Source organism: Phyllostomus discolor, chromosome 5 (genome assembly GCF_004126475.2).
Source record: "Phyllostomus discolor isolate MPI-MPIP mPhyDis1 chromosome 5, mPhyDis1.pri.v3, whole genome shotgun sequence".
NCBI classification, from domain to species: domain Eukaryota; kingdom Metazoa; phylum Chordata; class Mammalia; order Chiroptera; family Phyllostomidae; genus Phyllostomus; species Phyllostomus discolor.
In genome coordinates, this window is record NC_040907.2 from 32,133,697 (window position 1) to 32,160,179 (window position 26,483).

Consider the following 26,483-nt stretch of genomic DNA (forward strand, 5'->3'; position numbering starts at 1 on the left):
TAGAGAACTTATGACACATGGACATGACTAAAGGGGGGATATGGGTGGGAGAGGGTGTACAGGGTGAAGGGGGGAAAATGGGACAACTGTAATAGCATAATAAAATATATTAAAAAAAGAAATTAGGTATTTTTATCCATCTTTCAAAAATAAACACCAAAGAATTTCTTTATAAAGAGTACTTTTTAAAAAAAAACCCTCACTTGAGGATATGTTTATTGATTTTATTTTTTAAAAAATATTTTATTTATTTTTTGAGAAAGGAAAGGAAGGAGAAAGAGAGGGAGAGAAACATCAATGTGTGGTTGCCTCTCGAGTGCTCCCTACCAGGGAGCTGGCTCGCAACCCAGGCATGTGCCCTGACTAGGAATTGAACCAGCGACCCTTTGGTTCACAGGTCTGCACTTAATCACTGAGCTACACCAGCCAGGGCATGTTTATTGATTTTAGAGAGAAGGAGAGGGGGAGAAATATTGATGTCAAAGAGAAACATCGATTGGTAGCCTCCCGTATACTGACCAGGGGATTGAACCTGACCGGGGATGGAACCCACCAAGTTTTGGTGCACAGGACAATACTCCTACCAACTCAGCCACCTAGCCAGGGCTTCCCTAAGTACCTTTAATGTAACATTTGATACACCTGGTTTGTAGGACTACCTCCATCTCATACAATAAGAACATTTTACCATTCTAAATTCATGAGGCACTTAGCATTTCAGTGAATTTTTTCTTTTATATTTTCAGCTAGGTTGCAAAGTAACTCATCCCACAGGTGGTCAAACATCCCGAGAGAGAGAGAGAGAGAGAGAGAGAGAGAGAGAGAGAGAGAGAGAGAGAGAGAGAGTGTGTGTATCTGAGAAGGAAGGGGCGGGAAGTTTCTCTCTTTCTGGCAGTGCATATGAATTAAGCAGAAGGTGGAAATGGAAGAGGAAGACAAACCAGTAAGTAATTTGGGTTATGATTATTAACTGATAAACTTGTAAAGCTGACAATCCCTGGAAACACTCTGGATCCTGAGGACTGTATGAGCGAAGAAGGGATCATATTCACTATCTGATTTGGGGCCTTTTTGGAGAGACAAGCCAAGTCAAGGGACTCCAACCACATAAATGAAAGGAAATGTAGCAAACAAACAACTTATGATGACTTATGTATGTTCTTTCAACACAGAAAGCAACTCATTTAAAATTTAGTATATTAATACTCAAACTTAGCTCTTTTCTTGATCTTCAAGATCAGGAAATGAAGATTTCTGCATAGAAAGCTGAATTTACCCTTCATAAAGAACGTATAAAGCCAACAGCAATATTTTATAAGTCTTTATAGTTTGCAATACACTTTTATGTAACTATTAAACTTGTTATTGAGTTCTACCATGTTCTCAGCTTTGCACTCAGCACTAGTTCATAAAAAGACCCTGAAACTCTCAATTTAGCAGGGAGCAAGGCATTGTTACAGAGTTACTATACTGTGTGATAGACACCACGATGGAGAAATGCCCAAAGTGCTTTGGTAACACAAATACATCTTTCTGTTTTATGGATGGGAAAGTGAAGGCTGAGAAAGAATAAGTGACCTGCCCAAGTTTCACAGCTAGCAATGAGCAAGCTGGGCTTCAACAGTCAAACCTTTTGCTCCTAGGACCAGTGCTCTTTGTAGCATACTCCAGCTATCAGAAACACTGACATCTTAATGCCTCATTAGTACAAGACTGTTTTTAAGTTCTGTACTGTATGACCAAGCTGCTACTCAGCCTGTATGACCATAAAGGAGATGCTCAATTCATTCATACTTTTCTTCTTTTTCAACTTTTCTGTCATGCTACTGTTTCATTGCTGAATGAAACAGAGGGAGGGTGGGGAATAGAATCTTCCTTAGAATAACTGTGGAGGTCTTTTGAAGTACCTGGTTCTGGAAAAGAATACTGAGCTACATTTCAAGGCCAGCCAGTACTGTTAGCTTAAGGATCAAGTTACTCCTTGCACACAAGGAAAAAATACAAGCCTATCTGCTTTTGCTTTCTGTTTCAGCTACTTCAGCAACCCTACCTCCTTTCCTCATAAGTGTCTTGGAAAATTTATTGAAATAAAGAACAATGGGCTCTGAATTTTTCAAAAAAGTATTAAAGCCAGATCAGCAGATGGTCTTATTTGAGTCAGTGACTTCCACTGTCCTCCTGAAAAACAAGAAGTAAAAATTAACTTGTTGAAATATATTTAAAGCAGAAGCATAATTCAAAGAAAGATTATTTAAGCTTTACAAGATTGACCTCATTTAGTCAAGGTAATGGTTTTCACAAAAACTCTTGGGCACGTGCGTGGCCCACACCGGTTCAGCCCATGGACTGACAATATGTGCCAGGCCCCACTCCCAATCCCTCAGGAGGTACTGCTTTGGCTGTCATAGGTGTGGGCATTTCTGCTGCAGCAAACCAAAGCCAACAAAGCAGCTGTACTGACATTCTAAATCTGCTTCATTCAGCTGGCTGACCGGTCTCAGGGGAATGCAGGTTTCATAGCTCCAGGTACAATTCCTGGAATCTCTTGAATACGGTATTTCTAGGAATAGGTGTTAACAAGTGTTCAATAAATGCTTGTTGACTCATTGATTGCCTGGTCTACTACATGTATACACTTAAAACATACATTTCTAGACAAAGAAGTTTGCTGAAAAGCTAAGGTATAAACTACATGGGTGTCCTGTAAACAACAAAGGAATCCGAGAGGTAGAATTGAGCAATGTTTTGAAATGTATAAATAAGTAATTGCTGTATGTGATCAAAACAAGCTCTAGCCTAACCCCGGAAGCCCAGTGAAGGAGAGATGATGGCACAGACAGGTGTCTTCCATGGTTATTTACAGTTAAACATTGTTTCAGAGAACCTCCCTTCCAAGTTATGATCACTACTTACAAAGAAAACACTGGCCTTAGAAACACCTTGCAACACTGCTATGGGCAACCATTAAGGAGGGACAATAACTAGAATACAGATCTCATTCTTTCTTACACTCTTACTCTGATTCCACCAGTTGAAAAAACATATAGGTCAGGATAATTCTGGCAGAGAATTATGACTTACCAAGTCATAATTCTGAATCAGAAACTCAGAAGAAAATAAAAGTTAATATTTCAACATTTTTTCTCCCAAGCAATATCACTAGAAATGTCATCGACACACTAAGGATTAGCTGTCCCTAGATCAGGTTCAGAACTTGAATAACTGCAGGCAGCAGAGAGAATCTGGAGTGAAGGAAAGCTAAGATGTTATGATCTTCCAAGACTTAAGATGGGAAGAAAACAATTCTAATTTCAGTTCTGGGGACAGGTTTCCTTATGACCTGGAGAAAGCCTGGTGGTCTGTTTCCTGGTGTGCTAATGCTGCTAAGGTTAGGGTACTTGTGATCTGCTTGGAACTGGTTCCTTAGCTTAGAAAATTAACTCTTGAAACCTAGAACCACTTGAACTCTTGAAGAACTCTTGAAACCTAGAAGATCGCAGTGTTGCTAAAGGAAGGTATTTAGGTTAAATCTGGTGGAAACTATCATGCGAACACATCTTTTAGAACAAGTGCACTTTGCATGTGCAAAGTACAACTTTACAAGTTAGAACATATAAAACTCATTGACTTAAACTTTAAAATTCACTTATAAGACATTTTTTATGACTTGGCACACAGTAAGCACTTCATAAATGCTGGCTATTATTATTATTACTGCCTCTTCCTATGTTCCTATACAGTTTTTAAGGAGGGAAATTTTTGGAGATTCCCATGTTCTTCCTTAAATGGCCCTGTGAGGGAAAAAGGAAGTAGTGCAGTGTTACTGCTGCCACTATGTACTTGGGGAAGTATACAGTGACAAGAGGTGGAGGTTAACCAAGGTTCGGCCCCTGGACCTCAGCACTTCCCTTCTGTGTTGACCACCCTAAGTGTTGACTACAATGCCATTTTTCAGATACTATTTGTCCTGATGCTGCATAAGCACTGTCTTTTTTTTTCATTTGTGCTTAAAACAAATAACTATTACCGTATTCAAGCTGATGGCTAAGAAAGAGTATAAAAAATGCTGCAAAAATATATGTCCACCAGTGGGTAAAACTCTTAATTCAATACAGTCCACTTTGTCCTAGACCCTGGAAAAGAATGCAATATTATATTCTGAAATATGTGACTACTTACTTGTTCTAAATTTTTCCTTGAGGGCATCCAGATCCTCCTTCAGAGCAACTTGCATCCACACCAAGCCAACGCAGGCCACGACACAGGCGGCAAGGATGACAAAAGCACAGAGGGGATAACAGATCTTGCAGCATCGTAAATAGTCTCCCCTGATCACGAGAACAAATTCAACCAGGAGTACAAAAGTGATTATGAGCACAGCTTTATTAGAAATATGTATGTCGCTAGGCAACTGTCTTTTTAAGTGAATAACCAACTGATTTACCAGGAAATATAGAGTAACACATTTATATCTGAATGGCAAGTTGAAAATAACTAAATAATATGACCTATGAAGAGTTCATCTATTCAGTACAAAAGTTTCAAACTTCACATGAAACAGAGGGACTTCTTGTAGACCAGAGGAAGCACCTGTGGGAACTGCAGCTCACTGCCATCACCATTGATTCAGGTCTTTGGGAACAATCTCAGGTTAGGAAGGTGTGAAGACCAGAGCTTCTCTGCAACTCCATCACTGCAGAGTAATTTACCTATCTGTCTCTGTCAAATACGTGCTCACTTCTGGGGATCCTGCTTCAGTTTACTGAAACCTCATAAACTTTTGAGCAAGTTTTACTGTGAATGGAATGAAAGAAATAGGAACTGTAGGTTTAAATAGATACCTGGTACACTCTAGCTTATTGGCTCAGAAGAAAGGAAGCTTGGAAAGGGGGTAGATTTCACACCAAACTTCAACCAACACTGAAGATCTAAACTAACCCGACGGGATAACGATTCCAGTTGCGCTACTTCATTTCACCAGATCTTCACAACCCAAACCTAGGATTTTGTCCTTAACTACATAATCTGGCAAAGCTCATCAGAGCCAAGTATTTCCTTTAACAAAAGAAAAGGGCAAAGACACTCTAAAGAAACAAACAAACCTCAAACAAAAGGTTCAATCTCTTTTAGCACCCCAATCTTCTGCCTGCACCTTGCTTCCACATCTTCAGTAGAATAATCTTTTTTTAATGTATTCCCTGAGAGTGCACAAGGCATCGTCAAGGTTCCCTTCAGCCTTTTCCCAACCCTGGGTCCTAATTCCCAATGTCTTCAATGATCACTACTGGATTTGTCTAGTGGCATCTAAATGTGATTTAGAAAAAAGTCACCTCTTCTTTTTGTCCTCCAAGCTCAATTACTCTCAAGGATCATACCTTCTACAACATGTCCCTCACCATATTCTCTCACCACCAAGATTCAGACTCATCAAGAGTGCAACAAATAAATAACGTGCACTCTTAAGGTCCTTGTCTCTCCTACATTTTTTTTTTTAAAGGCTAGTTCTAAAAGCTTCTCTGTTCCTCTCCTTAGCTACTCCCAACTTGGTCTCTCTGGGTTCTTGACATATTCCCCACGTCCACACTTCCACTGTAGACTCAGAGCTCTTTTTTTTGCACACATAGAGACAGATTTCTAACTTATCCTTCATTCAGAACCTGAGCTCATCTCCCTAACAACTTTTTTCCCTCTTTGCCTTCCAAGGACTATACCCTTTTTTTGTTCGTAAGAACTCCTTTCTCCTTTTCTTCCATTTGCATCACTGGTAGTGCAAGATGTCTTTTCCCATCCCAACGCTCACCACTGCATCACTTACTTACTTGCCAAAGTGAGAACGGTTTCCAACCACACCGAATTCCTCTTCCTCCTCCGAGCTGGACTCAGAATCGGAGTCAGGAGGCTCAGTGCGAAGCAGGCGGTGGCCTGAGCCTTTCTTGGGCTTCTTTCTCCGGCCGTCTCCAGATAAGCCAATCAATGCATTGAGCTCTTTACGCTTTTTCATCTTCTTGTGTGGGGTGAGTGGAGCACCCACTCCTGAGCTCCCCGGTTCGTATCCGACGCCTAATTCTCTTGCTACCTTGGAGCTGCCTTCCAGGGTGGAGGATCCTGGGCCAGAGCCCCCTGGTCACTCCCACCCAGGGGTGGGACTAACCAGATCTACTGGAAGCTGGAGATTGGAGCCCAGGGGAAACTGGAACTCAGTTGGGTGGGGGAAAGTCACACAGATATGGCCAGAGAGCTGGCGATCCAAATGAATAAGGTCCTGGGTGTGAAGTGTCAGTTACGAGGGTGTTAAGGGGACAACTTTTATCTCCCAAAGGGGATAAAAAGCCAAGTTAAGAACGACTGATTCTCAGCCCTGCTAATGACAGGTGTTTTAGACTTCCTAGACAGGATTCCCAGTGGAGAGGGATAACAAATTTGTTCTTGAATAGGAGGAGAGGGAGGGGCGCAGACGAGACAGGGGGAAGGCGCTAGTGCCTCCCTAGCTGGAGAGGTGGCAGCAGGAGGGGGGACCCAGTTGCTACAACCAGGACACAGTCCGGGCGACAAGAAAATGCCCGGATCGGGGGTGCTCACTGTCCTCCAGCTTCCGTCCTGAGTTTGCAGAAAGTCCAAGATCGGCGTGGAGGGCTCAGACTGAGAGGAGCCAGTCCAGCGCCCGGGGAGACCCCAGCCCTGTTGTCTAGGCCTGGGAGGGGGCGCCGGTGCGGAGTGGCGACAGCAGAATCAGCCCACCTGAACTCCCGCCCAGAGTTTGAGGTGTTCCGGCACCGGCTACTCTCGGCAACTCACAAGCGCCTCCTCCACTCCGGCCGCGACTCCTGCGCCCTCTTCCACTGCGGCCGCGGCTGCGGCTGCGGCTGCGGCTGCTCCCAGTGCGCTGGCGGAGGCGGAGGTGGCCCCGAGTTCCAGCCCCGGGCCATCGCTACTGCCCCAGCTCACTTCCTCTTTGGCAGCAACCGCCCGGCACCGCCTGCCAGTAAGCCACATTTCCATTGGCCGCCCTCCTGGTGACGTCACACCCGGGTGCTCCGGCTGACGGTGGGAGGGGCGTTCAAGGGCCCTGGGCTGTGGTGAAGGCTGGGTCACGCCTGTGGCCGAGAAGGCTCTTAACCCTGAGGGGCGTGTTGCTTACTTGAGTTGGGAGAAGTTTTGTTTTTCGAGGGGCTGGCGGGACACGCAGCTGCTCCACCTGCTTGGAAAGTTCGTCAGCCCCCTGGGCCCCTAGTAGTGAACTGAGCTTTTCCAGCCTAGAGGCTCCGCCCCCTCTGACTTGCAGGCTGTTTATTGTAAAGTTTAGGCGTGTTAAAGATTCCTGACCCGGTTGAACAGTCATTCATTCCATAAATATGTGAGCTTACTATGTGTCAGCAGCCGTACTAGCGCTGGAGACACAGCAATGAGCAAAATAACTACTTGTCCCTGCCTTCATGGGTAGGGATACAAGATTTAGCAAATAAAAATAAATACAGGACACTCAGTAAAACGAGTAGCTTTTTAGTATAAGTACCGTTATAGCCCATGCAGCTCGGGGACATCTTCATACTGAAAAATTAGTTTTTTTTAAATCTGAAATTCAAATTTGGCCTGTATTTTATCTGCCAAGCTTAGTTCTAGTGGGAGGAGAGCAACAACAGACATATATTAAATGTCAGGAGGTGATAAGTGTTATGAAAACATTGAAACATAAGGGGATGGGGAGTGCCTGTGTGATAGGGGATCATCTGGTTACAGACTTGGTTACAATCATCAGGGGCCAGATTGTGAGGGGCCTTATTGACGATAGTGAGGACTTTGGGAAACCATTGGTGCTTTAAGCTGAGAGGAGGCATCCTTTGGCTTACATTTTAAAAAGATCACTCTGGCTACTGTGTGGAAAACAGAATTGGAAGGAAGAGAGGGACAAAGGAAACCAGGAAACCAGTCCAGATAGAGATGATGATAGACTAGGGTGGCAGTAATGGAGATAGCATTCTGGATGCTTTTGAAGGTAGAACTAATGATATTTACTGACGGATTAGATGAAGGGTGTGAAAGAATGGGAAGTAATGGAGGACTCCAGAGATTTGGGGTGGAGCAACTGGAAGTAGGGAATTGCCAGTTACTGAGATGGTGGGGAGAAGGTGTGGGGCAAGCTTGAGAAGCCAATTCAGTATTCAAATGGCTGTTTGGTACCTCTATTTGGAGTTTTGGGCAGACGTAGGGACCTGAGATACAAACATGAGAGTTATCAGATATACATGGTGTTTAAAGCAAAGTGCTTTGAGCTACATGGAAGAAAGTCACTTAATTTGTATTGGGGCAATTACACTGTCATTGTTACTGTGGCAATTGCTCTGTCTTTGGTCAGGGAGACACACCCAAAGCTGGGACCTGTCTCTTGTTTGTCTTTCCGAGTCTAGCTCAGAGGCAGGCACCTAATAACAACTATCCGATAAATATGTGATGCTTACATAAGTGGACAGAGTTGTATGAGTGGAGTTTTGGAATCAAGAGATCTGGGATTAAATCATGGTTCTAACATTTACTGTCTTTGTTAGCGTGGAAGCCATTTAAATTCTCTGAGCTCCAGTTTTCTCCTCTGACAAATGAGGACAGACAAATAAGAAGATGCCCGTGAAAGTGCTTTTGAAGCCCTGAATTATGGCGCCAAGTGATGGCTTTTATTGTCTCTTTTGTTTCTAGAGCCATGCAGCCCAGTATAGTAGCCATTAGCAGTGTATGACAATTTAATACATTTAACTTAATCAACATTAAATAAACACTTTAAATTAATTCCTCTCTCTTACTGTCCACAAAAGGGGAACCATGGGCTGAGCAACCCACAGGAGTGAGGTAAGGCCACAGAGGTATCACCCAATTGCAATGATTCCTAGTCAGCCAGACTGTACCCTCTCTGTAGGTGGAGACCTCCCCCAGGACTGACCAGTGGGCTGGTCATGGGTGGGAAGACTGGAGTAGAGAGCTAAGGGGATGCTTCTGCTGGATCTTTTGTTTGGTCCGCCTGTCTGCCTGTTTGTCTGTGGACCTATAGATAACACTCCTCCTGTGCTAGGTAAACATCCCACAGGATGATGAGTCACCCTTTGAAAGCTGCTGGCCAGGTGTTTTTCTTCTTCCAGAGGCTCTTGGCACCTCTCTGGTCTCCTTCCTCAGATCTGGAACCCTAAAGACCAGAGATAAAGCCAACCCTCTCAAAGTGAGGGCTCCTGCACGGAAAAGCCCTGGTGCCCTTCTACACCAGGACTCCCCAAGGATGCAATCCATCTTTTCATTTGGGGATGTTCGTTATATGACCCTGTGTCTGTGGAGCCCTGCTTGTCTGAGGTGCAGCGTGAGCTTGGGTAAGTCACTTTGCAGTCCCCGTGCTTTAACTTTCCTGTCTGTAAAATGGGAATAAGAATAATCCTTGCCCAGCCTTCTGCTCAGAGCTTTTTTGGGGAGGAAGTGATATGATAATGCTTTATATGCCACAAAGTGACTTGCAGGGGTGGGTGGTGGGGGGGGTGGTGATGCCTGCGGAATCCTCCTAGCAGCCCTGTGGGGAAAATGGACAAAGGTGGGTCCCCTGTGCACAAAATGCCATCCTGCGTAAGTGGCAAAGCCAAATCTTGAGAGCCTGTGGTAGTGTGGAAGACTCCACAGACAACCAAGGCACGCAGTGGGGGAAGACCTGCTCAGGCTCACAGTTAGAAATCAGTTCCAGGGCTCCTAATAGTATCCAGGACTGGCTACCCGATTTGTAGGGCCGAAAGCATGTGAAAATGCAAGGCCCTTTGATAAAAAGCAGGAAAAAATTGTTTTCTTTCTTTTGTTATTTCTTGCTCAACCTGTCATGCTGTTCATTACTCACTGTTGAATGTTGTACTCCCTTGGGCATTGGGTCAATCACAGGAACATAGGACCCTGCCTCGGAGGTGGCACAAATCCCCAGGTTAACCTTCCCTGCACTCAGGCCCCTGCCCAGGACAGAAGGTCAGGGCAACAAGGCAGCTGGGAACCCATTTGGGGGAAGGATGGTAGGGAGGTGATGAGAGGTAGGACTGACTACATGTGAGCTGAGACTCCAGGGCTCCAATGTCCATCAGACTTCATTTATAAAACACAAATTCAAAAATAAAATTATTAACAATTTCAAGATGGCAACCACAGAACATTAAACCCCAAATGGGGGGCACCCTTCTGAGCGGGAGGCTCTGTGCAGCTGCACTGTCATACACCCAAGAAGCTGGCCCTGATAGCACCTAGCTCACGGAGCAGCTGTGTAGAAGTAATGTGCCTGACTCATAGTAAGTGCACAATAAATGTCAGCTGTTCCGTTAATGTGATTAATCATTACATGTGATTTGTTACAGATTTATTAAATGTGATTTTGATGATATATCATTATGTACCTAATAGAAAATTCTTCTTTCACCTACCCTAAGAACTCTCTTTGCAATAATTTTTGCTATGGTTAAAAGGGGGAGGAAAACAGAAATGAACATTTAAAAATATTTAAGTATCAGGCATTTTGGTGTTAACATTGCAGTAAACTAGTTCTCACTAGGCAAGTGTTTCATCTCTGCTGAACTGAGAAGGAAATTGATGCTCAGGGATTGCAAGAGGCTTGCCCAGGGACACACAGTTCATCAGTGGCAGATGCTGGCGCTTGAATCGGGGTTCGTCTGCCTCTGAAGCCTGAGTTCTGCACCCAGTGCCCCACACCATGCTGACATGGTGGTGGCTGTCTGGGCCTTTGTCTGCAGCCAAAGCGTCTTCCTTCTCCTGGGATGGCCTCATCTGCTTCCCCCAGCCCTTTCCCCATTCTTTTTGCTGTTGTGCTGGCAGCTGCATCCTGTACCCTGATGAGAGGACAAGGACAATGGGAAGGGGAAGGATTGGGTGGTAGGAAAGGGCCAAGCTCCAAGTTAAACAATGGTTTCTTCCCTGGTGGGTCCCAGGCAGCCGGAAGTAGCAACTGGTTCTTAGCATTATTGTGGGCAGGGGTGAGGGTCGCCCAGCTGGGATTCTCCAGGCACAGCCTCCTCTGAGTTGCCGTAAGCTTTTGTGTCTCAGCTGTGTTGTAGTAGCTTCAGTTTCCCCACCTATTAGCACTCAGAACAGGGCTCAGTGCTGGGGGGACCTCAGGCACTCTTTGCTGAATTATCTTATAGAAAGAGTAGAGGAAACTCGGAAGAGTTCCCAGGCATTGTTTTTCATCTTGGTGACCCTAATCTTCCATCCATCCACCCACCCACCTACCCATCCACCCAACAACGTTCCTGCCCTGATAGAGCCCCTACTGCATATGAGGCCATGGGACACACCAATAATATCCAGGCTCTGCCCTGCAAGAACTCCCAGGAAGCAGACGATGGTCCCTGGGAGTAAATGCAATGGGATAGGTTTAAAAGGTTTTATGTATTTATTTTTTAGAGAGGAGAAGGGAGGGAGAAAGAGAGGAGAGAAACATCGATGTGTGAGAGAAACACCAATTGGTTGCCTGTTGTAGGCCCCCATCCAGGGACCTGGCCTACAACGTAGGCATGTGCCCCAACGGAGAATCAAATTGGCAAGCTTTCAGTCTGCGGGACAATGCCCAACCCACGGAGCCACCCCAGTCAGGGCCACAGAATAGGTTTATGCTGGAAGAAATAAGAAAACAAGTCTGGAGTTCCTGGGAGGAAAGAACCTGAATCCTGGCCTCCAGCCCACCTGCCCTCTTCTCTTGGGGCTTGAACTGGAGGTGGGGCTGTGACTGGCCACAGAAGAAGCCCTGAGACCAGCACATCTGGGTTTGAGTCTCAGTCTCTCCACCCATTAGCTGTGTGGCCTTAGACAAGTTCCTTTTCCTCTCTGATCCTGTTTCCTCTTTGTAAACTGGAAGGAACAATGCTCACCTCCTGGCACTGCCTGTGGTAAGGATTACATTTCAATGATGGGCATTAGAGGGCTTTAAGGAAATTGTTACGTGCACTGGGTTAGGTAAGTTGGCCAGGAAACACCTCTTATTTGAGCCAGCAACTTAAATAGCACAGGCTGGGAAAGAAGGCTGATGGAATCATGAAAGGAAGTCTCTTTTAACTGAAGAAGGACTCCGTACGTGTTTGCATGTGTGTGTCTGCTTCTTCCATCAAGGCTGGGTGTTTGGATAGAGTAAATGGTGGGAGATACTGAGTCAGCAAGGCCTTAGCGGTTGAGCAGGGATAGAGGAGGCTGCCTGGGCCCTCCTGAGTTATTTCTGAGGACACTGTCTTTGAGTGTCTAAATCAACCTAAGACTGTAGCCCCAGTTCCATCTGATACCAGACCCTACTTTTCTGAGAAATTGCACTAGGGTAACAATAAACACATATATGAACTTCTACTGCCCTCTGCTGGTTTCTTGGACAACTGCATGTTTCAGATAGGAACAATTTCTATTCACACAAACAAGGTCTCCTATGTCCAGCCCTGTGTTGGGAAGTGGGGACACATAGATAGACAAGATCATATTCCCATATTCCTGCTGTTTAAGAGCTTCCTCTGTGTGTGTGTGTGTGTGTGTGTGTGTGTGTGTGTGAGAGAGAGAGAGAGAGAGAGAGAGAGAGAGAGAGAGAGAGAGAGAGGGAACACACATAAACAATAAAGATGTAATCAGCACTGTGATATAAGATACAAGGTGCAAAAAGGGTTGGAAATGGCATCAGGAAAAGTTTTTGAAAGGAGGTAAGTTTCCATCCATCCATCCATCCATCCATTTATTCATCCATTTATCCATCCTATGTTTATTGGGTACTTAATGTAATCCAAGCCCTAATCTTTGTTCTAGACCTATAACAGGGAACAAAATATACAAAATCCCTGCTTGCATGGAGCTTACATTCTAATAAAGGCAACAATTCATAAATAATATGGGTAACTATATACAGTGTTGGATGGTGAGTACTAAGGAGAAAACTAAAGCAAGAAAGTAGACAGAGTATTGTTTAAGTGATTACAACTTCTGAAGTGACATTTGAGTAAAGACCCAAGGGAGAGGAACTTTAGCTTCTAGACATTATTGAGTTGTACTGGAATTCTCTTCTTACATAAATAACTAGAAAACTGGACAAATACATGACACAGCTGTTCAGACATTGGGCAATAGTTAACACAGGACTGTGGTTCCTGAGAGAAGGAAGATAAGGTGAGCCTGATGATTATTCTGGGTTTAGGCCTGAAGACACTTTCTGGAAGGCCAGAGAGGGGAAATTCAAGAGAACAGGGGTATTTTTGTGTTGAGGAGAGGGATATTGAAGTTTGAAAAGGCTGCCACATAGAATTTGCAAGGAAGAGCACCAGCGAGGAAGGAGCCACTGAGAAAAGAGCTCCAGAAATCTGTATGGGGGTCTCCCTTGAGTCTTTGTCCAAATACTAAGTTGAGACCCTGCCCAGGTAGCTCAGTTTGTTGGTAGCATTGTCCCAATGCACCAAGGTTGAGGGTTTGATCCCCAGTCAGGGCATGTACAAGAAACAACCAATGCATACATAAATAGGTGGAACAACAAGTCAATCTCTCTCTCAAATCAATAAATATAAATTTATTAAAGAAAAGAAATACTAAATTGTGTATGTACAGGGTGAAACTGTATGAATGTGGGTGAATAATTACTAACAGGGAGCTATAATTTCCAGAGTTTAGACCTTGCTGAGAGACATTCATGTCCATGCTCCAACTGGCTAGAACGAGAGGACTTGTTTAATACCTGGGGTATTTAGTAGAGACCTGAAAGGGGTAATAGCAGTGGGGCTAAAGTAGCCTTAGAGTAAAGGCTACTCTAAAGCTACCTTCATAAAGCTTAAAAATGGATAACACCGAATCATAAGTAACTTAATTGCCTGCTGGAACAAAACAAATTTCACTATTCTTTAAGGAAGGAAACAAAATTTAAACTCTCCACAATGGAAGTTTCACAAAGTACAACACCCAGTACAGTCCCCACTGTGCATTCCCAGGTGTCAAGTGATGTTGGGTTTGTAGACTTGGCCGGTCCTGCGAGCTGAGCTCAGAGTGCTGGTGCGCCTTCCAGAGGAGAAGGGAGGGACCTACAAAGTAGCACCATGGACAGAGGCCTCATTAATTCATTTCTCCTCAGGGTTCAGGCCAACACAGGAAGACTCATTTGGAATTTTTGGCAGACAAGTCCCTGAAGATGAAGACTTTGACACTCCATGCTTCAGGAACCAAAGGACAGGAAAACTGAAGATCAGGAGACTATCAGCCCTGATCTAGCTGGAGAGGATGACCTTGTGATTGCTCTCACCTCCTCCCTGGTCTTCAGGACTCACCTGCCCCTAAACTCCATTTTGTCCCCACAGTGCTACCAGAGCACTCTTTCTACATCTTGAATCAGATACCTTGGGGTTCTGATAAAGGATGGTTTTGGACAGTATGTCTTGTTCCACTTTTGTTCAGATCCACAATGTCATAGTTGCTTTGATGGAGTCTTGCTCTCCAGACAGAATGAGAAATGGGAGAACCTGACCTAGTCACTTTCCTATTCCCCACCCCACCCCTGTGGTTGAGCTGTTGAATGTGGTTCAGGATCTGCATATTTCTAGTGTTTTTTCTCATAGTGACCCAGTTCCCTTTCTGCTCAGCAGTTACCATTAGCAACTGTATGCCCAAACTTTCTGGTCTTTTGTCTTTGAATGTTAACTTTTTCTGAAAAGCCCTTATATGCCTCTTTGACCTGGACAAATCCTGGGTGCTCTTCAATGCTCAGCTTAAGTGTACTTGATTCTGGAAAGCCTTCCCTGATCTCTCCTGTGTTTCTTAGGCATCTCTTCTTCCTCCTCTTCCTCTTCTTAATTAACACCAGTTGCACAAATTGGATTATCTGTAATCTTGGCTCAAGACATTGTCATCATTAGTCCTTACACAAACCTCTTTTGCTCGGTCTCTCCTTCTCCTTCCTTCCCTCCCTCCCTCCTTCCTTTCTTCTTTCCCCCCTGTTTCCCTTACTTCCTCCCTCTCTTCCTTCTCTCTCTTTCTCACACACACACACAAACTTACAACGTAACCCAAGAAGTAACATCAACAAAAATTACTTTAAAAAATTTTTTTTAAATTTATTTATTTTTGAACAGAAGGGAAGGGAAGGAGAAAAAGAGGGAGCAAAACATCAGTGTGTGGTTGCCTCTTGCACTCCCCCTAATGGGGACCTGGCCCACAACCCAAGAATGTGCTCTAGACTGGGAATTGTGCCAGTGATCCTTTGGTTCTCAGGCCGGCACTCAGTCCACCGAGCCACACCAGCCAGGGCAACAAACTGGATACTTCGAAATATCCATTCCCTTTTTCCATCCCCAGTAAACACCATCTTGAAATTTGTATTGTTATTTCTTTGATTTTTAACACACACATATATTGTGGTTAAGTTTTTTTGAAATTTATAGAGAGTATCATGCTGTATGCAATCTTCTGACTTATTTGCTTTATTCATTCAATATCAATGTTACCAAGTTTTATCCAAATTGAAATATGGGCTGTAGTTCAATTTTGCTGCTATATATAAAATATTTTTGTGCAAATATATCACAATTTATTTATCCATTTTCCTGTCAATGGCATTGGAGTTGTTTCCATTATTTTTCCTATTATAAACAGTACTGCTAAAAATATTATGGTACATGCCTCCTGGTGTGTGTCTCCTCGAACACATTCATACTTACACACACAGACATATATATTTTGAAGAGTAATTTCTAGGTTGTAGAGTATATGAAAATTCAACTCTACAAGGTAATACTAAATTGTTTTTCAAAGTGGTTGTGCCAATTACCACTCCCACCGATGTATACTAGAATGAATGACTTACATTTTCTAATATATGCTATTGTCAGACTTTTTAATCTTTGTAAATTGAATAGGGGTAATTAGAATATAGTTGTAGTCTTTTAAAAATTGTATTTTATTGATAAGGCTATTACAGTTGTCTCAGTTTTTCCCCCTTTGCTGCCCCTCTACTCAGCACCCCACTTGTGGCCTCAAGCAACCCCCACACCATTGTTCATGTCCCTGGGCCATGCATACAAGTCCTTTGGCTACTCCATTTCCTATGCTACACTTTACCTCCCCATGGGTATTCTGTAACTACCTATTTGTGCTTATTAATTCCTTCACCTTTTTTGTCCATCCCCCGACACTCCTCCCATTAGGCAACCATCAAAGTGTTCTCTGTATCTATGATTCTGTTTCTGTTTGGCTTGTTTATTTATTTTTTTTAGATTCAATTGTTGATAGATATGTATTTCTATGCAATTTCTAAAATGCAATATGTATTGCATTTTATTGTTCATATTTTTTATCTTCTTCTTCTTCTTAAAAGGAGAACTTTTAACATTTTCTATAATGCTGGTTTGGTGATGATGGACTCCTTTAGCTTTTTCTTGTCTGAAAAGCTCTTTATCTGTTCTTCAATTATAAATGATAGTTTTTCTGGGTAGAGTAATCTTGGTTGTAGGTCTTTGCGTTTCATTACTATGAATATTTTTTTTGCCACCCTCTTCTAGTCTGCAAAGTTTCTCTTGAGAAATCAGCTGACAGTCTTAAGGGGGCTCCCTTGTAACTGCTTTTCTCTTTCTGTTTTTAAAATTCTCTCTTTGTATTTAACCATTGGCATTTTAATTATTATGTGTCTAGGGGTGGGCCTCTTTGGATTCATCTCATTTGGGACCATCTGTGCTTCCTGGACTTGCATGTCTAATTCAAGTTAGGAAAATTTTCTGTCATTATTTTTTCAAATAGGTTTCTAATTTCTTGCACTCTTCTTCTACTTTTGATACCCTAATGGTATGAATGTTGGTATGCTTGAAGTTGTCCCAGAGGCTCCTTACATTATTCTCATTTTTATGGATTTTTTTTCTTACTGTTCTCATTGGGTGTTTTTTGCTTTTTTGTATTCCAAGTCACTGATTTGATTCTCAGCCTTATCCACTCTACTGTTGATTCCCTGTAACTTTTTCTTAGTTTTAATTAGTGTATCCTTCATCTCTGACTGTTCTTTTTTATGGATTCCATGCCCCTTTTCTATGCTGTTGAAATTCTAAGTTCCTTGAGCATCCTTATAACCAGTGTTTTGAACTCAGCATTAGACAGATTACTTATCTCTCTTTTGTTTAGTTGTCTTTTTTTTTTTTTGAGTTTTGATCTATTTTTCCACTTGGGCCATGTTTCTTAGTCTGCTCATTTTAGCAGCCTCTCTGTGTTTGTTTCTATGTATTAGGTAGAGCTGCTATGACTCTGTTTCTTGGTAGAGTCATGGTCTAATGTAGTAGGTGTCCTGCAGGATCCAGTGGCACTGTAACCAGGTAGCCTAAGGTCCAGCTGCTTGCTACCTTGTACCAACATAACATGAAGATCTGTGGGGAAGAAAATATATTTTTATTAATGGGATTCCCAATTTGAGGCGGCTGGGAACATTCCTGCTTTGAACCAGTCTCATCCATAAAGCACAGAAAACCAGCTACCCCTAGTACCAGAGTCAGTGTCCACACATCACCCCATCTTATCAGACCTTTTGGAGTCCCAGGATGGTTGTTATATGAACGGCTCTCCATCTCTGCAGCTCCAGGCTCTGTCTCTCTCTCTGGTGCCAGAGTTACCATCACTCCGCAGCAGCTTTCTCTCACTTTCAGGGTCTGGGGTGTGCTGCCAGGTCACTCTAGGTCATCATGCAAGGGAAGCTCGATCTGTGGGGGCCCAGCACCTGAGGCTGCCTGTGCTCCTGGGGTTGAGGAATGTTTCTGGGGTTGAGGCATGCTCCCAGCTCATGCCTCCATGTGCTGTTCCTGGTCTCTGTGTGCTGCTCTCAGGGTGAGAGAATGCAAGCGGTCCACAACTCATGCATTGTGCTGCACAGCATCCCAAAGGCTGGCATCTGGCGAGGCCTGCATCCCACCATGGGACCCTGCCCCCAGGAGCTGGCTTCTGACTCTGCGAGGCTCAAGCTCTGAATGGGCTAAACGTCTGTGGGTCCTGCCAGCACTCCTGCATGTGCTGGGCAAAGCAAGAGCGTCCAAGGCTTCTGCCTGCATTCTGTTTTACAGCCTCCTCCCCAAATGCCATGTGCTATGGGAGTGTCCAGCTTTTCAAATAATGTGGATCACAACAGCCATGTTTGTCTTTGCCTCTCTAATGGCTACCATGTTGCATAAAGGGACAAAGTCTCCAGTCATATGTAGGATCACTGGGTCTCAGTGTGTGTGTGGGGGTCTGGACCCCATAGCTCCCAAGGTGTTATGCAGCCTGTGCCAGGAGCTGTATTGATTATTTACAATATCCTGAGGCAGTAGCCTTCCAGTGCACCTCCCTGCTGGGAAGGCAGGGCTGCTTGGTTGTCTAGGCAACACATGCTGGCTTGTTTACAATTGCCCTTGTGCAATCTCCCTTCTTTGGAAGACTTTCCCTTTGGAGAAAGAAGGTAGGCTGCTTCAATCTGCTACCTTGGCATCTCTCCCCACGCCTTGCCTTCTTCTGGTGGGAGAGAGGAGCAGTCTCTTGTGCCAGATTGGGTTTCCCCAGATTGGGATCTCACTAGGTCCCCAGCAATCTGGTCAGACCTCCTGTTATAGCACAGCCTCCCTTATTACCCAAGATGGGTACTCGAGTTATGCCCTCTGTGTGGGCTGTATATGTCCTCCTGTTGTAGTTGAGCCTCGATTGCTGCTGGCACATCCAAGGTCAGCCACTGCCTGTGTTCTGTCCAGGGTCACACAGCATAAGCTACAGAATGATCTGCAGATGGCTGCTACTTGTGCTGGGCTTAGAGGAGCCCAGGCGAGACCAAGCTGTGAACAAAGGCCAGCTGCTCCTAGTGCTGGGCCTGGGGCAACTTAGTGAGAGGTACAGGAATCACTGAAGCCAGATGCTGCTTATTTGAGATAATTTAGGGAAATCTGAATCATGGGCCAAGCCAAGCCATTTATATGGGAAAGCCACTAGAAACATGTTGGGTGGGCCTACAATTTGGGTGGGGAAGGGCCTCAGAGGATCACCAGGGTGGGGTAAAGAGTGTGACTTAGGTTGATGGAGACTCAGCTATGGTGCCAGCCTGCTGGCTTTGTGGGGAGAGGGCTCAGAAGAGGAACAGTGGCCTCTGCCAGCACTTCTGTCTGGGAGAAAGTGTCCAACAAAATTTCTGTAGGTTTTGGGGCCTTGGAAAAACTTCTCTAGTTTTCTGGGGGTATTCCCCCAGGAATACCCTCTTATGGTGATATTTAAAAATATTTTATTTATTTATTTTTAAAGAGGGAAAGAGAAGGAGAGAAACATCAATGTGTGAGAGAAAAACATCAATTGGTTGCTTCTCCCACATGCCCCAACCGGGGACCAAACCCGAAACCTAGGCATGTGCCCTGACCAAGAATCAAACTGGTGACCTTTTGCTCTACAGGACAACACCCAACCAACCATGTCACACTGACCTGGGCCAACCTATGGTGATTTAACAAGGTTAGCCAGGTGAAGCCAAATCAAAGCTTTAGAGGTGAGCACAACTCCCTCAGGTGTTGTCTGGGAAGTACAGTGAGAAGGCATTAGAAAGTGTAGCAAGATCTTGAGAGCCTTACCTGAGTCCAAAGTGGGCTTATACTCAGAGACAGCCATGGGTTTAGCCAGCTGCCTATAGTGACCTCCTTCCACATTTCCCTGTTCACTGCTCTGGGGGAGATAGGCTTGAGGAGCAGAAAGAAGGATTATGCCAAGAGATGCAAAGATTAAAGGCCTGCAGGTCATCCTGGACCTGGGTTTAGCCTCTGCCTTTTCAGGGCTGAACAGCTGGGTCCTGGGAACAGGCTAATGGTAACAGCAGGTGTTTCCTTGACTCCTCCAGGCACACAGTCCCCATCCCATTCCACCCATATTTGCCTGAAGCGTGACAGTCTTTCCCACCAGAATGGAGCTCCTGAAGGGCAGGGTCAGTTTCTTGTATCTTCCTGGCATCCCCAGCACCCAGCATGGTGGGGAAGGGGCATCAGAAAGTGCTTGGCCATTACCATCTGTGGTGTAGCTCAGGTTTTCTAAAACTTCCACAGCCGTGATCTCATTTGGGATTCACAGCAACTCTGTGAAACATGGCAGGGATAGTCACCCCATTTTATAGCCAAGGAAACAGAGGCTCAGTGAGGTGTTGCTGTATCCATTGTCCATGCAGTTGGTTCATAGCCGTCTACATGGTATACTGTACCTGCAGCTTCTGGAGGGATTCCCACTGTTGGGGGGTTGTGGGGGGGCACTGTTTCTGCCCTGGGTATGGAGACAGGGAGCTCTGTCTGGTCTAACATCCTCTGAATCTCTTCTCATTTGCCTCCACCTATTTTAGCCAGCAGAGGGAAGCATCAAAACACAGAAGTTTGTAAAGCCCAGGACTCACTTGGGTTCACCCTCACTTTTTGTCAGAGCCTTAGCAGAGTTCTAAGCAACTATAATGATGGCCATTTACTGAACACCTACCGTGTACCACAATTACGTGTGTGTGTGTGTGTATATATATATAAATTAAATATATAATTTCTAATCTTTGAAACAACTATTCATAGAAATGATGACCATACATCCCCATTTTCCAGCCAGAGAAACTGGGTCACTTGCCTGAGGCCATGAAGTTAGTAAATGGTATACCAGGGATTTGAACCAGGTTTGCTTGTTCCAAAGGATTGATGTGTCAACCTTAGCAGGTCCAGGACAGATGTCTGCAGAATGAACTTGTTGAGTGTAGTCAAGGCAGGGTCCTGCCATTCCCAGATACCCTGCTCCTCCCAGCCATCTTATTTTTCTGAGTCAATACCACACAGGGCTGAGGGCAGATGCCAGGATTTCCAGGAGGAAATCATCCTGCTCCCGACTTTTACTTCCTAATCTGTCGCTACCTGATGTTTCCCAGGTGCTTCCTCTCTCTCTCTTCTTTCTGATGCTCCTTCAGTCCTTCTTTTCTATCATGGTGTCACAAAAAACAGGAGCTGGGGACTGGAGTCTGAAACATTGGACCAAGTTGGATCCTGACCTCTGGCTTTGCTGATTATCCTGGCCTTGCTGCTGCTAGTCCTGCATCCAGGGGACCCTCAATGGCCTCAGCCCTGTTATAAGCCTCCATCACCTCTTGTCAGCTCTCCTCACTGCTCTCCCACTCTCCAGCCCTTCCTAGCTCCTTATAATATTCCTCACATTACCCCTCACATCATAGCCAGAATGGGCCTCACTGACAATGCCTCAGTTTCCTTCAAACCTCCCAGCATTTCCCATGGCCTCTACAACATGATCTGGGCCTGGCCTCCCTCTACAGCCTCTTCCTTCTGTCTTCCCCACCCTCATACCCATGCCCAAGCTTTCTCCCACATCTGGCCTGCTGTCCCCTGCCTCTGTGACCTTGGCCACCCACATTACTTCTTCTGCTAAGGGATACTCATTTGTCTTTCCAGACTCAGCTTTAGTGACACCTCTTCTGGGAAGTTTCCATCACCCCTCTTCTTTTCCACCTGAGTTACAACAAATTCTTCCCCCATCCCCCTTCCTGCAGTTCCAACACCAAAAACCCTTGACCATCCCAATTTGTTTTGTGTCTTTCACTGTTACCCATCTGTGAGTTCCTGGATGATAGGAACCATGTCAGAGATAGCTCTGTGTCCCAGCCCTCAGCCATGGTCTCAGCACACAGTAGTACCTTAGTATGTGAACTTGACCTCAGATGGCTTTGCTGCTCAGGCCCATGGCTTCGGGCTCCCCTGCACTGATCTCCTCTGAAGTTACAGGAAAACTGCAATATGGGATCAAGAACAAGGTGACTTCAGTGTCCCTGCTCTGGTCAGGTGACCCCTTCTTCCAGATACCCTTCCACAATTAGGGCACGTCTTCCACTGCATCTCACCATGGCCAAGAGGAGACCCTGTCTTTGAGTTCTGCCTTGCTATAAGCTTTGAGGCACAGTCCCTGCCTCCTTCTTCCCCAATGACTCTCATCTCCAAAGGTCTGTCCCCAGTTTTCATAACGTCTCTGTGCAGCTCCTAGCCTCCCACATTACTCGCCCCCTGTTGTTGTCATTTATCAGGAGAGAAGAGGGAGAAGGTGAGGTTGGAGACAGTAGAGAGTGGTGGTGTAGAGAGGGAGGAATACAGTAGTCTGTCTGACCCATGGGGACACTTTCCCTGACCCCAAGTGGATGCCTGGCACCATAGAAGTACTGAACCCTGTAGATACTCATGCTGTTTTCTTATATACATACATATACGGTAAAGTTTAATTTATAAATAAGGCAAGTAAGAGATTAACAACAATAACTCCTAATAGAATAAACAAATTATGACAACAGACTGTAATAAAAGTTATATAAACATGGCATCTCAAAAAGCCTTGTAGTACTGTACATACAGTGTGGATACACCAGACCAGGGATGGCTCATGTCCCGGACAGGACACAGAGGAGTGGTGCAGAATTTCATCACACTGCTCAGAATGGCATGCAATTTAAAACTTATGAATTGTTTTTTCTGGAATTTTTCATTTAATAGTTTTGGGCCTCAGTTGACCACTGGTAACTGAAACCTTGGAAAATAAAACCATGGATAAGGGGAGACTGCTGTGCCTTATATTCTAAGGCTTCACTTCTCATGAAGTGACAGGCAAGGGTTAAGCAGAAGTAATTCCTCCTGTTTGGCCTGTGCTGCAGGGAAGGGGACCATTGCTTTACTGTCAGGATCTTCGGCATCTTCCTAGGCAGTGCTGTTAGAGGCAGCTGGAGAGGGCACGCCCTCTGCCCTTTTCTTTCTTTTTTGTCTTCTTTTGGCAGAACTGCCTTCACATCTTAAGCTCATGTCTTGTCCTCTCCATTCACAGACATGTTTGCAGTACATGTGGTCTGATCAGTTTATTGTTAGACACTAATCATGGTGTGGAGGGATTCATTTTTCAATCTATCTGTGCCAATTGTAGTTGCCTGGCTTAGTTTGGGCATTTTGATCATGGAGGAAATATTACCCCCCTCTGGGTATGTCCAGAGGAGTCTGTGTCAGTCCCAAAGTCGATTCTAGATGCTCGTTCTCAAGTCTGGAAATTGTTGTACCTTCTCTTGTAGTGATGTTTCCTTAAGCATCATAAAGGTGACAATCCATTAGATAATAAGCAAGCATGGCCAACTTCATCTGGGACCCACTTCACACATGATGAGAAAACTAGCATGCCCCTCACAATCAATATTTCAGAGATTCTCAGAGGCATGCATTTCTCCTGAAGACCTCTTGGTCTTTGTGTTGGTTTTAAGCATGTCTGCCAATTCTGTGATACTCTCCCTGTCAAGAGGTGGAGTCTAACTCTCCTCTCCTTACCTTATGGCAGGACTTAGTGATTCATTCCTGGTAAACAAAATGAGGTAGAGGTGATGCTGCTGGGAACCTGAGGCCGGATCCTACAAGATCTTGGCATTTCTGTCAGGCTCTCTCCCTGGAGGCTTGGTTTTGGAAAGGAGCTGCTGTGTTGTGAGGAAGCCCATGCCACTCACAGAGGCTATGTGCCAGCAGCCCCAGCTGAAGTCCAGGGGTCATGTGAATGGCATGTGAGTGAGGAAGCCCTTGAGAGGACTCGAACCCCAGCTACTGCCTGACTGCCACCACTCTATGTCCCAGTGGTGCTGTCCTCTTTCTTGGCTGCTTGGTTCCACACACATCATTGCCATTGCTCCTTCAGCCTCATGCAGCATAACAGATGCAAGGCTAGTGTGTGCAGTGGGTAATGTTGAAGATCAGGTGCTGCAGAGGGGAGCTGCATCAAACCAGACAAATGAGGGCTTAAACTTGAGTAGTATCGAACTCACTTTGGCCAATTTCAGAGGTAGTCCAGACCACTGGAGATTTTTGCTGTCCTGGCCACCCTTGGCCTGAAGCTTTCTGCCATCTTCGTGGGCCTTTCTGCTTGTCTCAAAGCCTGTCCTCCTGTCCCTCTTTATTTATATTAATTCTTGTTTTCATAAGAGCCACCAACAAAGAGGTGGAATGTTATTTCCCTACATTTAAAGTTATTTACTTTTTCCAACATTCTTCCTAAAGGAGGCAGAAATGTTCTCACCTCAGTCACTTCAGGGTCTCCTTGCTCCCTCTGCCAGGTGTGTGTCAAGCTCTATGAGTCACTGTAATGCTACTGAGGCTGAGTGTAGGGTGTCTGTTCTCAGGGCCATGCCTGGAGCTGTTAGTGGTTCTGTTTCACACTTATTGTCAAAACATGGGTTGGCTGCCATGTGTTCTGTCATTACCATCCATAAGGTCTCTTGAGGTTCAGCTCCCAGCCATGTGTGCACACGTCCTGGGTGCATAGAACACTCATTTGCTCCAGTGCTGTGAGGGTGTTGAGACCCATCAGCCCAGAAGCATCATGCTGCTCCTTCATCACCTCTCTAGAGCCACATGGCCTCATGGGCATTGTTGTTTTCATGGGCTTGACCCCAGAGAGACTTGTGTCCTTTTCAGCTCTCTGAGTCCTCAGCACAGGTAATAGGAGGACCTTTGTCAGGGACTTGTTACAGTCATCTCTTCCCCATGACTTTGTTCCTCATTCAGTTCAGTTCTGGTCTCAGCTGTGGGAGAGTCGCTCTGGTTGATCATGTGTTCCTCCAAAATGATGGTTTATGTTATAGAGTGTGTGCTCCAAATTCTCCAGGGATTTTTGAGCCCGACTTTTGGAACTCAAGGTCTGGGCTTTAGAATCCCCAAATCGAGAATTTAACTCTGATTGCTAAGAGCTGCAGGTCCACACTCTACCTGAGTGTGGACTGGGAAGGGAGTAGACCCAGAGGGAAAGGAGAGCAGTGCACAGAGATAGCAGAGTACTGGGAAGTAGCATCTTACACCGAGATTTAAGGTGTCTTTGTCCACTCAGCTTGCATCTAACCTGTATCCAGGAGAATTTCATCAAAGGATACTTTTTATGGTCTTTCTCCAATCTAAAATATGTTCTTTCCCTGATAACCCTTTTACCTTCTTCCTAAGCCAAGATTGCAGATAACTTTTTAAAAATAGCACTTTCCCCCTTCCTATTATATAATTATAAAACTGTGTAACCAGAGCTATGGTGGAAGCCAGCACTGGAGACCTAGGGCACAGTACAGAAAGAGACTAGTTGCAGGGTGCACCACAGAAAACTTCCCGGAAGAAGTGACATGTGAGCTGGCAAGAGCATTCCAAGAAGAGAGAACAACACAAGAAGCTGCAGAGGTTGTCCTGGGGACGATGAGCAGGAGATGTGGAGGGACCTACAGGGTGCAGGCAGGAAGGGAACACCAGAGTGACCTGAAGGAATCAGCTTGTGCCAGGCCTGGGTAGCCAAGGGTTTGGCTTCCAACCTGAGGGTAAGAGGTGCAATTTCATTGGCAGCTTCTACACAAGGCAGTGCCATGATTCAAATAGTTTTCTCTCTGTTCCCTCTCTTGTTATTTGCTCATCCCACTCTCTGCATCTGAAGGAGCCAGTGCCATTCTCTTCCTTGTACAGGGAGGGTTTCTGGTCTTGCTCAGTCCCTGCATCCTATCTCTTTCCCCCTTACTCCTAAACCCTGCCTCTCCTGGCAGCTTCATTACACCTACCCCAAACTTGCAAGTTGTGAATATCACCTTTACTCTTCTACCTCCAGGCTTTGGTTTTCTGTTCCCTCCCCCTGAAATACCCTTCCCCGACTCCCTTCTATCTGGTTATCTCTTACTTATTGTTCAGGCCTCGGCTCTGTATCTGCCTCCCCAGATTGTGTCAAGCATTTTTCCCACAGATGGCTCTGATCTGTCTCCTCTGGTGCCTCAGAGGGGAGCCTGGCCTAATGCTTGGCCTGTAGGCTCAATCCCAGCCCATGTCTGTCTGGGCAAGGTGGCTGAGTTGTTTCCTGGGGTGGATTTCTTTGGCAGAGGGAGCAGGGAGGTGGGGGTGGACAGTGTTCTCAGGCCCTGAAGACAGTTTCTGCCCCAAGGTTCAGGGCACATCGTGTGCAATGGAATTAGTGGGTAAATAATTAGGCAACTGCAAGTGAGGTATGGCCACAGGGAGGGGAACCAAACCTTGGTCTGGGTTCTGGGGCCCTAGCTTTGGCCACATAGTCAGAAGATCTGGGCCTCCACTCAGAACCTGGAAGGATTTGCTATGAGACCCTGGCAAGTTGTTTCCTTCTCCTGAGCCTCAGTTTCCTTATTTATAAAATAAAAGGGTCTCACTAGGTGATCTGTCTCTGGAGTCTTCTCAGCGAATATTCCTGACTACCATGCTGAGACTGCTGGTGTTCCCGGGATGAACCAGACTCCATTCCCGCCCTCAGGTGTCACACAGTTATGGTGGGGGTGCGGAAGCAGACACACTCGGATGCTCCCAACACAGTGGCAATATGGAAAGAGTGGCCTTTATGGTCAGACTGAGGTGGGAAAGCCCAGGCTGAATCATCTCGAGCAACTGTCTTTATGTCCCTGAGCCTCAGTTTCCCCTTTGGTAAAATGAGGGTGATAATTCCTGTTTATG

The 26,483-nt window shown here is 45.2% G+C and overlaps 1 protein-coding gene across 3 annotated transcripts in view; it reads right to left on the reverse strand.

Annotated features, from left to right (window-relative positions):
• Positions 1-6,969, reverse strand: part of EFCAB14 (EF-hand calcium binding domain 14) — a 35,236-nt gene extending 28,267 nt beyond the window's left edge. Inside the window, exons 1-2 of one of the 3 annotated variants that reach the window (XM_028511913.2) lie at positions 5,820-6,969; positions 4,180-4,328 (exon numbers count right to left, since the gene is read on the reverse strand). In XM_028511913.2, coding sequence (XP_028367714.1) covers positions 4,180-4,328; positions 5,820-6,001 — 331 coding nt within the window. In that variant the 5' untranslated portion in view covers positions 6,002-6,969. The remainder of the gene's footprint in view (positions 1-4,179; positions 4,329-5,819) is intronic. The other 2 variants (XM_028511912.2, XM_036026034.1) reach the window with 2 other exon arrangements.
• Positions 6,970-26,483: the final 19,514 nt, after the last annotated feature.